The 17,709-nt window shown below is 38.2% G+C and overlaps 1 protein-coding gene across 1 annotated transcript in view; it reads right to left on the bottom strand.

Annotated features, from left to right (window-relative positions):
- LOC132169741 (sterol 3-beta-glucosyltransferase UGT80A2) overlaps positions 1 to 7,899 on the bottom strand; it is a gene marked incomplete in the record, with an annotated part of 36,457 nt that extends 28,558 nt beyond the window's left edge. The window contains 2 exon segments of the mRNA XM_088517286.1: positions 6,757 to 6,929; positions 7,518 to 7,899. Coding sequence (XP_088373412.1) covers positions 6,757 to 6,929; positions 7,518 to 7,650 — 306 coding nt within the window.
- Between the last annotated feature and the right edge of the window lie 9,810 nt (positions 7,900 to 17,709).

Below are 17,709 nucleotides of genomic sequence, written 5' to 3'. Positions count from 1 at the left end.
ATGTGCGTGTGTGCACATGTGATAGCAACAAACAATTACTTGTTAAAAAACATACAATCAGCTTATTTACAACAAAAATTTCAAAAAAGAAAATGAAGAACTCAATGAAGTAGAAAGACCTAATATATAACAAGGGTCTGGTTGGAATTGCGTTTGAAGAGCCTAAAAGTGCATTTAACACTCAAAAAGTCCATTTGAATAAAAAAGTACTCGTTTGATTTGGAAGTCCCAGCCATACACTCGCTCTCTCCCTGAGCTCCTCTAGAACCTGAGTTCTTTCCTCTCTACTTCTTTCTTTTTCCTTCTCTAATCTCTACTCCTTTCCTTTGTTATGGATTTCTCATCTCAAAACATAGACTCCCTTATAACACAAACAGCTGCTCTAACATGGGAGGACCCTTCCTCTCAGCTAGAAACTCTCCCCTCTGAACTTGTTAATGATGAACTTCTACCTTTGGTAGGACAAGTCATTTCCCAAAAAACTCAAAACAATCAATCTGTTAATGCAGCCCTGACCAAAGCCTGGTTCTTTGCCATTCCTTTCTCGTTTGCTGTCCTTGGCCCAAACACATATCTGTTCAAATTTTCTGAGAAGGACCACATTTCCAGAATTCGCAATCAAGTCTGGAATGTTAATGGGTTCTTGTTAGCTTTACAAACTTGGTCCCCCACAGCTACTCTAGGTGAACTCTCCTTAAAAGAAGTTCCTTTCTGGATCCAAGTTCATGGTCTCCCTCTACACAACTTGTCTATCAAAAATGCCATTGCTATTGGGAAAGGACTGGGTCACCTTGTGAAAGTTGAAGATGCTAGTGGAGTTGATACCCCTTTTCGCAGCTATCTAAGGCTTCTTGTTGATGTGGATATAAGTAAGCCTCTAAATCCAGGGTTTCTCTTCACCAGGAATGATGGAACTTCCACCTGGATCAGTCTGAAATACGAAAGATTGGATGTCTATTGCACCGAATGTGGAAAGATTGGCCATAAACATTTCTCATGCCTATCCCCTCAAGCTGCCAGAGTTCCTTCCAGGTACCAAATCTCTCTCAAAGTTAACATTTTTTCTAACCTGCCTTCTTTAAATACGACTCATCATGAAGAAAAACACCATACTTCGTCTTCCCCCCTCAGAATTGATCCCACTCAGCCATGCATGCCAAGCACTCAACCCCATGCAAACCAGCTAGATATCCGCCTGACACCTCAACAACCCTCTCTCATATCCCATACCCCTAGATCTGTTACTTCCCTTACACAAGACACTCCCTCTCAAAATATCCCTAGTCTAATCCCTCCTACTGCCACAAGATTGGACAACCCTCTTGAGAAAACATTAAATGCCTTATCCTTGTCTCAGAAACCTACTCAACTATTTTCTTCTAAACTTTCTCATCACTCAACTAACAAGTTAGTCTCCAACCACTCTTTGGACTCTAACTTGATGGATATCTCCCAATATAGGCCCACCAATATCCTCTCACATGACCCAGCTCAAACTGCCCAACTCAAGCCATTTCTTCTGAATATTTAAACACAATCCACTCACCAGACCCAGCTAAAACTTCTCAACACAAGCCCATTTCTCCTGACAATTTAAACACAACGGCTTCTATCAATATCCCCTCTTCCTCTTCTGTTCCCACCAAATCCAGCCACACTTCAACCCAATACAGTAGGAAATCTCCCTACAATATTCGTCCCCCCAAAAAACCCACCTTACCATCTCTAGAGAATTCTCATACTCCCCCTCACTCTCCCCCATCAAGCCCTCCTTCTTCTCCCACTCATCAGATCAATAAGAAAAGAACTAGACTGTCAGATTTAGCCTTTCCCTCAAAAAAACGTCCTGGTGCTTCCACTACTAAGGTTGAACATCCTAACCAACCCCATTCTCAATCCCCTGTTTTCACCCCAGGTTCTTCTGAAAAGCTCCCAGCTCGATCTATTTTTAGAGCTGCTAGAAAAGGGAAAAACAAACTTGTTTCAGTAGTTGTGGCTGCTGAAGTTGACTCTGTGAAAAAGGGGGGCTTTGTTAAGCCTCCCCAGCACCAATGAAAATTATATCCTGGAACTGCAGGGGCCTCTCTCGGCCTGCTGCAGTTCGAAGTTTGAGGATGCTGATCCGGGATCAGTCTCCTGATGTTCTTTTCCTCTCTGAAACTAAATCTCCTCCTCCCCAAGTCTCTGCTACTTTGAACAGGCTTGGTTTTTTTCACATGACTCAAGTTGCTCCCTCTGGTTCTAGTGGTGGTTTGGTTCTCTCTTGGCGTCCTGGAGTGGACCTTGAATGTTTTGTTTCAAACAAGAACAACATTTCAGCTTGGTGCTTTTCTGATCCTCCTAATTCTCCTTGGATTCTCTCTTGTGTGTATGGTCCTCCTGATAGAAGGGACAGATTGGCTTTTTGGGAATCTTTTGCCTCTGTTGGTGATCTTTTTGAAGCCTCTTGGCTTTGTATAGGAGACTTAAACTCAATTTTGGATCAATCTGAGAAGCTTGGTGGGAGACCTGTGGCAAGCTCTTCCCACTGCCCTTTTAGAAGCTTCATTGATCGTTTTGGAATGATTGATTTAGGATTTGCTGGAAATCCTTTTACTTGGTGCAATAATAGACAAGGCTTGGATACTATTAAAGAAAGGTTGGATAGAGGTTTGGCTTCTCCAAATTGGGTTCATCTTCACCCTGAATACTTCCTACTACATCTCCCTGCTCTAAACTCTGACCATAACCCCATTTCTCTTAATACCAACTACTCTTCCTGCTTCTTGCCTAGGCCTTTTAGGTTTGAGGAATTTTGGACCAAAGACAGTTCTTGTGGTCAAATTATAGAAGCTGCTTGGCAGAAATTTGTTCCTGGAATCCCTGCCACTTGCCTTCCTAAGAAACTCAAAAACACCAAATCTGCCTTGCTAAAATGGAACTCTCAACATTTTGGTAATATTCATAAGAAGATTAAGGCCACTCTTCTTCTCTTAGACACAGTCCAACAATCCCCTCCCTCTCCCTCCTCTTTTGATAAGGAAATAAGTTTGAAGTTGGATTTGGAGAATCTCCTAAGCAAGGAAGAGATCCTATGGCGCTCAAAATCCAGAGAAAGTTGGTTGACTTGTAAGGACCTTAACACCAAGTATTTCCACACTTCCACTCTCATCAGAAGAAGATCTAATGCAGTGAACTTTCTCAAGTTGGGTCCAGGAAATTGGGTTTCCTCTAGAGCTGAAATTGGTGGACATTTCACAGCTCACTTCTCCAGTCTGTTCACTTCTTCAAACTCTCCCATTGAGGCTGAAATGCTGGACTTATTCTCTCCTATTATCACTGAGGAGGAGAATGTTACCTTATGCTCCATTCCTTCTGAGGAAGAGGTTTTTGAAGCTTTAGCAAGTCTTGGCTCTACCAAAGCCCCTGGACCAGATGGTTTTACTGCTCTATTCTACAAGAAATACTGGTGTCATGTCAAAGTGGATGTTCTGAATTGCATTTGGAATTTCTTTAAGAACAATTTTTTGATGAGGGATCAGAATCATACTTTTCTAGCTTTGGTTCCTAAACTTAGTGGCTCTCACACTGCTCACCAATTCAGACCTATAAGCCTTTGCAACATTGTCTACAAAATCATTTCTAAAATCCTGGCTAACAGATTGAAAATCTTTCTTCCTAGAATAATATCTCCTCTTCAGTCAGCTTTTGTTCCAAAGAGGAATATTCAAGACAACACGATCCTGGCCCATGAGCTTCTTCATTCTTTCAAATCCAAGAGAGGCAAAGGGGGTTACATGTTCCTCAAGATGGACATGGAGAAGGCTTTTGATAGAATGGAATGGACTTTTCTCTTGTCTATAATGGAAAAACTGGGGTTCAGCCCCATTTGGATCTCCTGGGTCAGAATCTGCATCTCCTCTTCCTCCTTCTCTATTTTGCTGAATGGTAGTCCTTTTGGTTTATTCTCCCCTGAGAGAGGGTTGAGACAAGGAGACCCCCTCTCTCCTTTTCTTTTTATTCTGGGTTCTGAAGTCTTCTCCAGACTTATGTTCAAAGAGGAAAAGAATGGTTTTCTTAAAGGCCTTCGGATAGCAAGGAACTGCACTGCTATTCATCATCTTTTATTTGCTGATGACTTACTCATTTTTGGGAAAGCTACTGTGTCTGAAGCTACTTGCATCAAATCTTGTCTGGATAAGTATTGTAGATGGTCTGGTCAGTCCATCAATGCTGCAAAATCCTCCACTCGTTTCAGTAAGAACACCAATCCCTGCACTTCAGAAGCTATCTCCAATATTATTCCTTACCCCTCCAACCCTTCCAGCTCTCTTTATCTTGGTTTACCAATTCTGATGGGGAACTCAAAGAAAAGAGCCTTTCAAGGTTTTATTGACAAGGTTCTTGGAAGAGTTGAAGGTTGGAGAGCCAAAACTTTATCTCAAGCTGGCAGATTAGTTCTCATTAAGTCAGTTGCTGCTGCACTTCCCTCTTATGCCATGAGCACTTTCTTGCTTCCTAAAAGCTTTTGCTCTGATCTTGATAAGATTTTCAAAAATTTTTGGTGGGGATTCCCAGCAAAAAAGTCTAAAAACCTGACTTTGAAGGCTTGGGACTCTATTTGCCTTCCAAAGGTTTTAGGTGGTTTAGGCATCAGGAAAATGAGAGAAGTTAACTTGGCTCTTATCTCCAAGTTAGGCTGGAAACTTCACTCTAATGCAGATTCTTTATGGGTTTCTCACTTGCGAGGTAAGTATCTTCACTCTAGCTCTTTTCTCTCCCCCTCATCCATTTCTTCCTCATCATGGTTATGGAAAGGCATCCTGAAAACTCGTTCTTTTATCTCCAAAGGTGCCTGTAACAGAATCCATAGCTCCTCCTCTCTCCCTATTTGGAGCTCCTCTTGGATTCCAACCATTCCATCTTTCATTCCTTCCCCCTCTCCTCTTTTGCTTAGGCCCCTTCCCAATCTTCTAGTTTCTGATCTTTTCTGTCATGATCCCTCTTCCACTGCTTATTCATGGAACTATCCTCTTCTCCACTCTCTTTTTGATTCTGTTAGTATTAAGGAAATTGTTAAAATCAACTTTTCCTCTCCCTCTTCTGATAAGCTTCTCTGGACCCCCTCTGCTAATGGCTGTTTTTCAACTAAATCTGCATATAATCTCATCAGTAGCCAGAGATTTTCTACTGAAAACTCCCCTCTTTCTCCAGCTCAATGGAAGCTTCTCTGGAATCTCAATCTTAATGATAGATTGAAACTTTTCCTTTGGAAAATTGCTTGGGATATTGTCCCCTCCAAGATTAGGTTAAACTCTGTTTTCCCCATTCCCCCTACTACCTTAGTTTGCCCCTTATGCAATGTAGAAGAGGACTCCCTCTCTCACCTCTTCTTCAGTTGCTTTTTTGCTAGAATATCTTGGAGATCCTCTCATTGGCCTCTAGACTCGTTGAAATGGTCCTCTCTCAGCCTCTCTGAATGGATCAAAGGTATTTTAACTCCTCATACATCTTTTGGCATTCCTCTCGCAGACTCACATTTGTTCCAGATTTATGCTGCTGTTTTTTGTGATCTGCTTTGGATTTCCAGAAACCAAGCTGTTCATAATGGTGTTTTCCCTGAAGCCTCCAAGCTGGCTGCAAACATCAACCGTGTCTCCTTGGAACATTTAGCAGCCTGGACTTCAAAGTCACATCCAATCAGAGAGCTATGGTCTCCTCCTCCTACAGATTACTTCAAGATAAATTTTGATACAGCCATCAGAGATAACTTCTCTACTCAAGCAGCTGTTTGCAGAGACTCCAAAGGCCAGATCATCAAAATCCTCTCCCAAGTTAGGCCCACTTGTAGTCCTTCGTATGGAGAAGCTCAAGCAGCCCTCTTGGCTGGTTCCCTGGCAGCTTCCATGCACCTTGATAAGTTCATTCTAGAAGGGGACTCCTCTATTGTTATTTTATCTTTACAGAATCCATCTAATGTATTGGATTGGCATCTTGAACATGTAATCTCTGAAACCTTATCTATTTTTCCAGCCTCCTGTATTTGGAAGGCCAGAAAAGTTAACAGAAGTGCGAACTTCTGCGCCCATCATGTGGCATATAGGGCCGCGGCAAGAATTTTCTCGGGCTGCATTCCCTCCTTATTCTCCCCTCCCCTCTCTATTCCCTTATGTAGTGGAAAAGATCCACCCCCTTCTTGTCCCTCTTTGTGAGGGTTTGTGTTCTGTTGGCTCTTTTCTATAAAGTGGTTTGTTACAAAAAATAAAAATAAAAAAGTACTCGTTTGGTAAAAATATTAAAAGCGCTTTTAAGGGTCTAAAAAGCCTAAAAATTGCCAAAACGCACTTCTGGCAAAAGCTTAAAAATGAAGCTTTTGCCCAAAAGCGCTTTTTAACTTAAAGCTCTATTTCTAAAACGCAATCTCAAACAGACTTTAAGTGTTTCATGTCAGCTTAGCAAATAATTATTTTCATCATAGCATTATCGACCACACCCATCTATCAGGAAAATAAATTTGATCTAAGCTATAGATGTTGTTTGGTTTTATAATAATTGTTTCTCCTCTTTCATAAGTCCTCCAGCTAATCAATACACGTATAGAGTCTTAAATCCATATCAATCAAATAACGTTAAAGCAAATAACAAACTAATTTAATCATCAAGTAAAAAACATATCCATCTATACCCTGCATAAGTAATTTTGTAATGAAAACAAACAAAATGTGCGCGATGCCAAATTGTAACGGCACAAGTTAACATTATCTTGATGTATCACACCTTCTTCTTGGGTGAAACTTTCTCGTCGAAAAACTTAGCTGCCAACACTCCTAGGGTTTGATCTTGCTTGGACTTTCTACGCTGATCACTGGAACTCGAAGCTGCATCTGACCTTCCAACCGCCAACTCTTCCCCAGGCACACTCTGTGTTGATGAATTACTCCCAGTAACCTCTGATCAAAAACACATTCATTAATCAAATTGTAGTACATCCTAATACCTAATATTCTTCTGATCATCATTCAAATAAAATAAAAATAAGCGTGATTATCCCATTAATTACAACCGCACCTTTCCCACATTCATAAAGATTTGTAACAAAAAAAAAAAAAAAAAAGCAACAGACCACGAGAGGCAGTGGTATTAAAAATATAGGCAAAATTTATTTATTTTTCTTAATACTTAAATTGCTCCAAAAAAGATTAAATTTTAGACAATTGAGAGACCGTTGCATTGAAAAAGGGAGAAACTGTAATAACTATAACATATCTATATATGTATATAGATAGAAAGCGAAAGCAATGGAAAGAATTAAAAATGCTTCAAAATTGTTTACAAATAAATAAAAGTGACTTCCAATCATAAATTTTGAAATTATAGAATATTAAAGAAGAAAATGAATAAAGAGGAAACGTAAGGAGCAGGAGATATAGTGGCACTGCCGCAATGGCGTCTTAATCTTCTCGAAAAAAAAAATCTTAAAAAAAAAATAAAAAATAAAAAAGGAAAGAACACCGTAATCCCACTAATTTCAATGGTACCCTCGCCGGAAGAGTCGAAGTCGACGTTGACGTCAACGGCGGCAGGTAGGGCTTCGAGATCAACGGAGATGTCCGACGAGGCATCGGAGGAGCTCCGGCGGCGGTGATGGTTGGGCGCTGAGGACTCGGCCATGGAATTTTCTGGAGAAAGATGGCGCTGTGTGTGTATGTATATATACAGTGAGGAGGAGGAGGAGGAGGAGGTCTAGATATGTGGATGGACGAAAGGAAAAAGGTGAAAATGGACAGAGAGGCAGGAGAGTAGGAGGGATTGCGTGGTGGGAAAGGTATCTGAATCTGGAACTCTGGAACTGTAAATTTTACGTGCGCATCGGAGGAGAGAGTCTTGAGGAAAAGAGAGAAGCCAGAGTGAGAGAGAGAGAGTGAGCGCGGGGTGGCGCCGTGGCAGTGAACACGTGGAGAAAATATAAGTTTAAATTTGAGTGTTCGTTAGGACACGTGTATATATGGCTGAGTTCAGGAAATTGAAAGGAAAATAAATAAATAAAACCTTTTATGGGCGCCAAATTAATAAAATGGGGGATGAATCGGGGTCGATTACTTAGCCAACCACTTCTACCTTTATAAATAAGGATTTTAAATTTTTTAATTCTGATAATTATAAAAATTTATTTTTAACCATTTGATAAATAAGTTCCTTCGTCCTTTTTTATTTAACAATAGGTTTCTTTTACCATTCATACTTGAAAATAGAACTTTGGAATAATAAATAAGTAATAAAATAAACATATATTTGATAAAAATATACGGAGCACAATATAAAATTCAGAATAAATAAAATAGAGAAAAAAAATATAAATAAAATGCAAGAAATGAAAACTAGAAAAAACTTAAAATTTCAAATTTAGCTTTCTGGTTCGATCGAGACGAAGTTCATTCAAACAAGGCAGGACTCGTTCGAACAAGCTTAATTAAAATTTAGCTTTCTCTTAGTACCAATTGTTTGTTTTGTTTTAAGTACTCAATCTTAAAGGGAGGTTGTACAATGAGTGAACGACAAAGGCTCAAATTTGTAGAACAAGATTCTCTTCAGTTCATTTGAATTGGATAATATCGAGTTAGTTATAGTGAAAGGGTATTTTGTCTTTTTACTTTTTAAATAGACAAAAATATATTTCTACTATAACTAACTGATATTATGTAGTTCAAATAAAATGGAAAGGATCTTAATTTCAAATATGTTAGGTTGTCCATCCTCTTGGTTAAATTATAGGATTAGTGATCTATAAGGGCTCGAATAAGTCGAGTCATCAACCATGACCCAAATAAGTTGAGCTGTTGACCTTACCGGATAAAGTATAGGATGAGTGATCAACTAGGGTTCGAATAAGCTATGTTATTGACCCTCTTGGGTAAAATATAGGATAAGTGATCATCCATGGCCCGAATAGGTTGGGTTGTTGACCTTCCCAAATAAAGTATAGGATGAGTGATCAACCATGGTTTGAATAGGCTGGGTCGTTGACCCTCCCGAATCTAATATAGGATGGGTTGTGGGCCCTTCATAGTAGGACATTAGCTAGGTCGTGGGCCTTATGTGGTGGAACACTTTGGCTCACCCTTGTAAGGTATTGGTTGAGCCTATTGAGAGAGATTTTATGGCCTCTTTGGCATTTTTGAGTAAAGTTACGGGTCCCTTTAGGCTGAATTTTCTAAATAGACAGGCTTTCTATTTGTAGGTTGACGGCACAAAAAAAACTAGCCCTTAACAATAGTAGTTTGTGAAAAGTATTCTTATGATGTCCTATTCAGTACCTTCCAAATGTACCAACATATTAACCAGAACTCTTCACATTGATATCATTCTATCATGCCTAATTTTATCATCCGAGGGAACTCAAATTTACAAGTTATAAGAAACTTGTGATTTTTGATCTTTTATGCCTTAGTCACACTCAATGCACCTAAATCATAATATAATATAACTTCACCAAAAAAAGGCCCAATTAGTGACGCATGAAAAGTGAAGTTTTTTGTCCAAAAAAGTCAATTTTCAAGTAGTGACGTTTAAATAGTGACGCTGGTCAAACATTACAAAACATAGTGTCGAGATTCAAGAATAGTGACGTTTACCGTTGAAACGTCACTAATTGAAAGCTTTTTTGCTCAAGCAACAACTCAATAAAGGTGTCACCACTGTTCAAACGTCACCTTAAAATAAAAAATATATTAAAAAAAAAAGACATTTCACTATTCAAACGTCACTTTTCTTTTATAAAACTAAGAAAAAATAATTTATACCCAAAACAATGTGAAAAAATATATAAATAAAACTAAAAAAAAAATTCAAACTTTTTTCTTCTTTTTTTTTGGGGGGGGGGGGGGGGGGGGGGGGCACCCCCACCTTAGGGTTGGCGGGTGGCGGCCAGCCCATGGGGGTGGAGCGCGCCCACCCCAGGACACATCTGGGGGTGGCTCGCTGGCCACCCCCTCCCCTAGGGGCAGTTGGCAGCCACCCCTTTATTTTTATTTTTTTCAAAAAAAAAAAAATTTAAGTGTGTGTCTGGGTGAGAGAGGGAGAAATTTTGAAGTTTTTCAGAGTGTGTGGTTATTATAAGTGTTAGGTTTTAGATTGGCCTAATTCATTGACCGTTCTTGTAAAGTTTTTGAGTTTAAAACTTTGTTGATCTTTGGGGAGTTGGTTCTAAGGTTAAAAATTTAGAGCACCAAATTTTTAAAAATTATTTAATGTCGTTTGAACAATGTTATTGTTCAAACGACACATTCTGAAGCGTGAATAGTATTGTTTGAAAGCGTTACTGTTCAAACGACATTGCTGTAGTCAGAAGGTGTCGTTTGAATAGTAACGCGTCGTTTGAACAATGTTACTATTCTTTTTTTTTTTTTATAAAACAGTGTTACTATTCAAACAACACCTTTTGGCGCATCAATGGTGTTGTTTGAACAGTGTTATTGTTCAAACATCACATTTTGACGCGTGGATAGTGTCGTTTGAACAGTAATTTTTATTTTTATTTTTCAAATGTTAGTAATTGGCCCTTTTTTTATAGTGCTTGTGGACTTCAATTTATCCCATGAGTCAATATTACCCAAAATTCTTGAATCTAAAAAATAAAACAACTTTTTTCAAAGAAAATCAAAATCAAATTTGTTTTTTGGGCAACAACCTTAACGTTAATCATGATAAAAGAAATAGGTTTTGTGTTTACAGAGTACTAGAAGGGATTAATCACAAGCATATGAACAAGAATCCCCATTTGGCCATTCCTAACATCATTGAGGATGTTATGCTAAGATCGAAACCTGCACACTTGCTGATGCATAGTGCGTAGGAAAAATAAAACATTGACAAAACTAAAAGAAAGAAAAAAAAAAAGTTTAATTTAGACGTATTAGTTGTCATAAAAATATCATAAATAAAGTTTTACTCAACCGATTAATCTTCCGAAGAATATCAAGAAAAAATGTATCAAACCATGTAGCTATAATTAATGATACCAAACTGCGTTAATTCCAATGATACCAAACCATGTAGCTATAATTAATAAATTTTTCTTCTTAAATTATTATTTCACTCAAAGACTTAATAGACAGTGTTATATACTTATGTTAAGAATATATATATTACATATTATTTTAGGGTTATTTACTTCCTTATGTATTATAGGTCTACTAGGTCGCTTGCCTATCACTTATAGCATCTCTATAAATAGAGGTCTCTGTAATCCTTCATATAATATAGTCTTACTACAATGTAGTCCATGATATGCTTTTGTTCTCTCCTCTCTCTTCTCTTCTTTTTTTTTTTTTTTTGGCCACCAACAGTATCCAAACGAGTCGCCATGGCCCCTAAAGAATCTATATGTTCTATTATGCGTCGCCACAAAGCGCCAATCGCCTCGAATATAGTGCCAATCGACAGATCAGGGCCAAACGAGTCCAGAGCCACCAAGTATAGCCTCATCAGATCATCCACGCGCTCACACGCATTGCACGAAGGTGCTGCCATTCCACCGCACACTACCACGTCTGGTCGATGATTAGCCTGGTTGTCGGACCATTCCATAGATCCGCCGCCAGCCGTTCAGGATCAGTCTAAAAATCAGCAAACAGACGTAACACGCACCCACACGCGCCACTACTGTCTTTACGCGTAGGGCCACGCGCCTAAGTTTCGCCGCCACAATGAGTGCGTGTTATACACACGCCAAACAATTCCCCTATTTCCTGCAGCCACGTGTCACCCAACGAGATCGCCACATCAACCCTAGTCTTACGTAAGCACCTCTGCCACGTCAACACATTGTCAAGGTTGACTTTGACCTTTCGTTAGACTCTGACCTTGACTTGTCCCAGAGTTGACCTTTGACCGGACTTAGAGTTGACCAGGTATTTCCCACTCAATTTTTCGTCCCGATTTCATATTGAAAGTCTATTCTTGCTTTTAGCATCTCTATATGGCGCCAAAATGAGATTCTTCACCAAGTTAAAGCGATGTTTTGTCGAATTCAATTCAGTTCATGCATTGTTCAGTTCGGTTCCAAGGCCTTTTTTCAGCGTAGTTCAACCCAGTTCATTCTTCTTGCAATGGGCACTCTTGGGTCAGACCAATCTTTCATCCGGTCCACGTGTTTTCAGGCCAAGCAAGCTCCTTCAGCTGACCCACTTATGCCTTGCCAACTGTCGCCATCACCGGTTATTACAGCCTCTCCCCAGGCGATCGATCCATTACTAACTCAGAATTTTCGAGTCAAACCTTTCAACGGTCCAAGATTTTTCGGACGTGATTAGCCCCTTCAACCAGCCCTTTCTCTTAACTCAACTCAGCCGACAAAGCGAGATGGTCCAAGGATTTTGGGCCACATATGACTCTTTTCTCTCCACTCAACCAACTAGGCCAACTAGTCCATTACTAGTATATGGTTTTTGAGTCAAACTGCCATCAAGTGAACCAAGCTCTAGTCCAAATTGTAATGCCTCCAAAATTGACTTTGGTCAGCGTGGCAGGGTTACTGGCAATTACCCTAGTTTAACTAACTGGTGGCTAAATGAGGAATTGCCCCTCTAAGCATTATCAGAGTTAATGCATAGAAAGGTAAAATTACTCTGAGAAATCTATAAATCGTTACAGGTGCAAGTATAATCCTCAATTTGAAGAAATGGAGCAACTAATAATATAAGGCAAACCTGATAGCAGCATGAGAATCTTAAAGAAAAGTCTGTAATGGCAACCATACTACTCTTGGGTTATAGGAACAGGCTCCCTATAAGAGTAATAATCGCTTAAGTCTAATGGCTTAGTAAGTAAACCTCACAATTTGGTATGACATAAGCTCATTATTATTACGCAGTAGTAAACGTGTAGCTTTTGGTAAACATTTAAATGATGTATTGTCTCCGTTAATACAAACATGTGGTGACTTTAAGGTATGATGACAAAGTCTACTAGATAGTTATGGATTAAGGATCATGATTGGTTGTGCCAGTTATATAATGGGTGAACTTTTCGCGTACCGGCATATCTGAAAGGTGTGTTTTGGGCTGGTATGAGAACTACACAGTTGAGTGAAACTATGAATGCCTTTTTTGATGGCTATGTGCGTCCGTCAAACACTTTGAAGCAATTTGTTGACCAATATGATGTTGCTTTGCGGAAGAAGGTTGAGAATGAGACTTTTGCAAATTTCAAGTCAGTAGTCTACCGAGGCACGCAAACTCCCATCGTGTCCCATATCACATTTCATGAATCGAAAGGGGCTAAGCTTCCACATGCAAGCTTCTTTCATTTTGAGGAAAAATTTCAACAAGTGTACACCATTACAAAATTCAAAGAAGTTCAAACTGAGATATTAAGTAGAATTTATTGTATTGTCTCTCTTTTGACTAAAGATGGTGCAATTTGCACTTACCAAATGATTGAACAGGTAATAGTTCAAAATGTAGTAGTTAAAGATGCTTATGTGAAACTAGTAACATATGTTATCTACTTCAATGAAGATGTCAATGAAGATGAAGATGAATTTGAAGTAAAATGCATATATGACGCATTTGAATCAAGAGGCACCTTGTACAGACATGTTATTTCTGTATTAAGTGCATATAACATTACATCTTTGCCCCCTAAATATTATCTTGACTGCTGGAGGAAGGATGTGAAGCGAATATATACTTTAATTAAATGTAGTTTTGATGCGTTGAGTGCCAACCCCGAAGCAAAAAGATATAACAACTTGTGCAAAAGTATGCATACATTAGCAGAGATCGCTGCAAGAAGCGTGAATCATTACACAAAAGTTCGGATGCATATTGATATATTAACCAAGGAATTATGTGGTTTAAGTTCTGAACCCAGTTCATCTTCTCTTGCACTTCCAGGCATGTCATTTATGTATTGAGTGCATATAACATTACATCTTTGCCCCCCAAATATTATCTTGACTGCTGGAGGAAGGATGTGAAGCGAAGATATACTTTAATTAAATGTAGTTTTGATGCATTGAGTGCCAATCCCGAAGTAGAAAGATATGACAACTTGTGCAAAGGTATGCATACATTAGCAGAGACTGCTACAAGAAGCACGGATCATTACACAAAAGTTCGGACGCATATTGATATATTAACCAAGGAATTTCGTGGTTTAAGTTCTGGATTCATCTTCTCTTGCACTTCCAAGCGTATCTTTAACATGTAGTGAATCCATTGATGATGTAGAGTTGGCGGTAGATGGTGATGAGGTTCATAGTCCAATTGTAGCTCAAAGAATAGGAAGGTTACCTCATAAAAGGAAGATGTCTACGGTGGAAAAAGTGACAGTGAATAAGTCACAACGAAAAAGTAATGAGTCGTGCAACACTAATCACAATAAAAAAAAAAACAAAAAAATAAGGTTACTTATTTTCCTTCCCCTAGTTTTTAATTATTATTATTAAAAAAAAATTGTGCATTTCTTAACATTTTTTCCCTTTTTTGTACCACATAAAACATTTACTTGAAGACTTCCCATGGAGATGATGTTCCGCATTTATTCAAAGTTCCTTGTCCAATTTTAGCTAATATTCAACATAGTGATATTTTTGAAACTCAAGATAGTGCAAGTACTCAGGTATTAAAAATGAAAATAAATAAATATTTCATGAGATTTGGTTTGTATTGTTGTCTGAAATCTTGATCATAATTTTGTAAAATATGTGGCCACTTGAGCTATTGGAACTGTAATTGGAATGAAATGAATGCAAGTTACAATGCATTTTTTTATGTTTTGACACTTTTTTGGTGTTGTATAGACTAGTTACCCTTTTTGTGGTGTACTAAATAAGAGTGTAGATAGTGAAAATGTTACTTTTAAAAATCTCTTATCTTGCAGCCCCTTAAACGTGTTAGCCTTTTTGTGGTATAATGATTTGGTTATTGTGACTCCTATGAAGGTGCATTTTTCTTTTCAAATGCACAAATACTAGTGGTTCTAATGACTTCAATTTTTGTTTTAAATGCTTTTAGTTAAATTGATATCTAAGGAATTGCATTTAGTTAAATATAGTTGTGGCAATTGTGTAACCATGGATTGGGCATTGTTGTATGAAAGTAAGCAGGACAATAACAAAGTATTATGTAGTTCTTTGGACGTCTCTCAACGGCTATCAAATCAACACAAGGGAAAAAGATGTCACCCGAAAAAATAAACCTCCACAAAAAGCTATCAAAGTAACATCAATTTTCTAATAGATGTAACCCCACCTTATTGCGATCAACAATTGCAATTTTGTATTTTCCAAAGAAACAACCGAATCGATTAACCAATTCACAATAAAAAGCTAGAGTTAGACACCAACTAAGAAAAAATGCATTCAACCAGACAATAGAAAAAAATTAATCAGATTAAGATCTATAAAGGGTACTAAATTTTATTCTTTTCCTTAATTAAGATACAATTACAAATGTCATGTAAGACAAACCTAATTAGACAATATTGTGTCATTCCTTGTTCTTTGTTCTTGTTTTCATTTTATTAGATTGTCCTACCATTTTCATTTTATTGTTTTCTCAAAAGCACAAAGATTGACAACGATTAATACAATGGCAATCCCTTCCTCCATCCTTCCATTTAAATCCAACACGTTTTCATCTTACAACGTTATAATAAAAAAAAATCAAATTTAAGCTCAAAAACTAAATCTATCAGAAAAAAAAAAGATAATAAATATCCTCATTTGTGCATGCAATTGATCACGATGCTAACAAAATTTGTGCATACAAGCTGCTGATTGTGATTGTTAGTTAACTTACAACACGATGAATAAGTTCATCTAAGATAAAATAGTATAAGCAAAATTAAAAAAAATTAAAAAAAAAAAAAAAAAACTAAGGCAGCATGATACATCTTATCTCTAGATTGGTACAACTTTACCTTAGTTTGGTACAACTATAGGGTTTAGGATTTAGGATATTGGTAGACAGCATCACGTCAATGACTAAAAGAAGAGAAAATTGAAACAACTATCATGAGGTCTGCACCTTGTAGTCAGATTGTATTTGGTACTCTAGACCTACAAGATCTATGAACTCAAAGCATGAAAAAACCATGAAATTGCTGCCAACCAACTACTTAACTGTCAAAAACAAACTATCATCTTTCATACATAAAACAAGGCAAGGACTTGCATTAGAAATTTACTTCTTCCAGGCCATCGTTCCATGAGAATTCTCCCTAATATGCATATGGGAATGTTAGACTAACATATGCATTTAAAATTGTTCATAAAAGTAAAACATATTATTAACTTCAAAACAAAATCAAAAACCTTGAAAATGTAAATATACGAAAACAAAAAACATAAACCTTCAAAATGTGAAGCCTTAAATCCCTCACATTTTTGCAATTTATTCAATCCATACACACACAAAAATTTCATTGTAAAAGAAAAGAAAAAGTCTTTTAAGTTTTAAAAGAGTTTCTTACATGGGATAAGGCTATGGTGGGTGGTGGTGCTGGAGCTTCGTGGTGGCCGGCGGCACTGGATTGTGGTGGCTGGCTGTTTGGGAGAGAGAGAGAGAAACCGGGTTGGGGTTGATGATGCTTTTGCTTCATGTTGGCCAACGGCGCTGGATTGTGGTGGCTGGCGGGTTGGGAGGGAGAAAGAGAAAAGGGAAAGGGTCAAGGCTCTCCTACTTCGTGGTGGGTGCTGGCGTGTCTGCTTCGTAGCCATTGGATAGTGTGGCTAGCGGTGCTGGATGGTGGTGGCCGGTTGTGGTGGTGGGTGGGAGGGGGTGGGAAAAATTGAGAGAGAGATAGAGAGAGAGAGAGAGAGAGAGAGAGAGGGAGAGGGGGGGGGGGGGCAGGAGATTTAGAATTTGGAGTGAAAGTGAAAGTGAAACCCTAAAGATATAAAACGTGCGTGTTGTTATTATTATTATTTCATTATTTTACTTTTTATTAAAAGGTTGGTTAACTAGCCAATTTGCGGACTGATTCCGCACAAACTTTATTTCTTTTGACTAGTTTATAAAGTTGTTATATGTTTTTTGAGCATGTAAGAAATATTATTTTTGTAATAGTTATATTAAAAAATTATGTGATTCTCACATGCTAAATGACACATGGCAAAGTTATAAATAGACATAAATTTTCTCTAATTTGGGTGGAAGCAAGTTCTTCAAACGTAGTTTTATAAATTTACTATGTGTCCTCTTTACATATGCAAACACATGATTTTTTAGAATAGAAATTTCTTCCAATACAGTTTATAAAAACTAACATGTATCCTTTTACCATGGGAAAAATACATAATTTGTTAATATTATTAAAAAAAAGGAAAAAAATATACTTTACCCCCCGAATTTGGACACCTTTTTTGTTTTACCTCCCATGTTTAAAAATAGACAATCTACCCCCATGAAGTTTTCTTTCTTTGCAATGTAGCTATTCGTGTTGGCCGGTGGAGCTGGATTGTGGTGGCTGGCAATTTGGGAGAGAGAAAGAGAAAGGGGAAAGGGTCAGCGCTCTCCTGGTTCGTGGTGGGTGGTGGCGCGTCTGCTTCGTAGCCACTAGATGGTGTGGCTGGCGGTGCTGGATGGTGATGGTCGGTTGTGGTGGTGGGTGGGAGGGGGTGAGAGAAATTGAGAGAGAGAGAGAGAGAGAGAGAGAGAGGGGCAGGAGATTTGGGATTTGGGGTAAAAGTGAAAGTGAAACCCTAAAGATACAAAACGTGCATGT

Source organism: Corylus avellana, chromosome 1, assembly GCF_965113065.1.
Source record: "Corylus avellana chromosome 1, dhCorAvel1.hap1.2, whole genome shotgun sequence".
NCBI lineage: Eukaryota > Viridiplantae > Streptophyta > Magnoliopsida > Fagales > Betulaceae > Corylus > Corylus avellana.
This window is presented reverse-complemented; position numbering and strand designations above follow the sequence as displayed.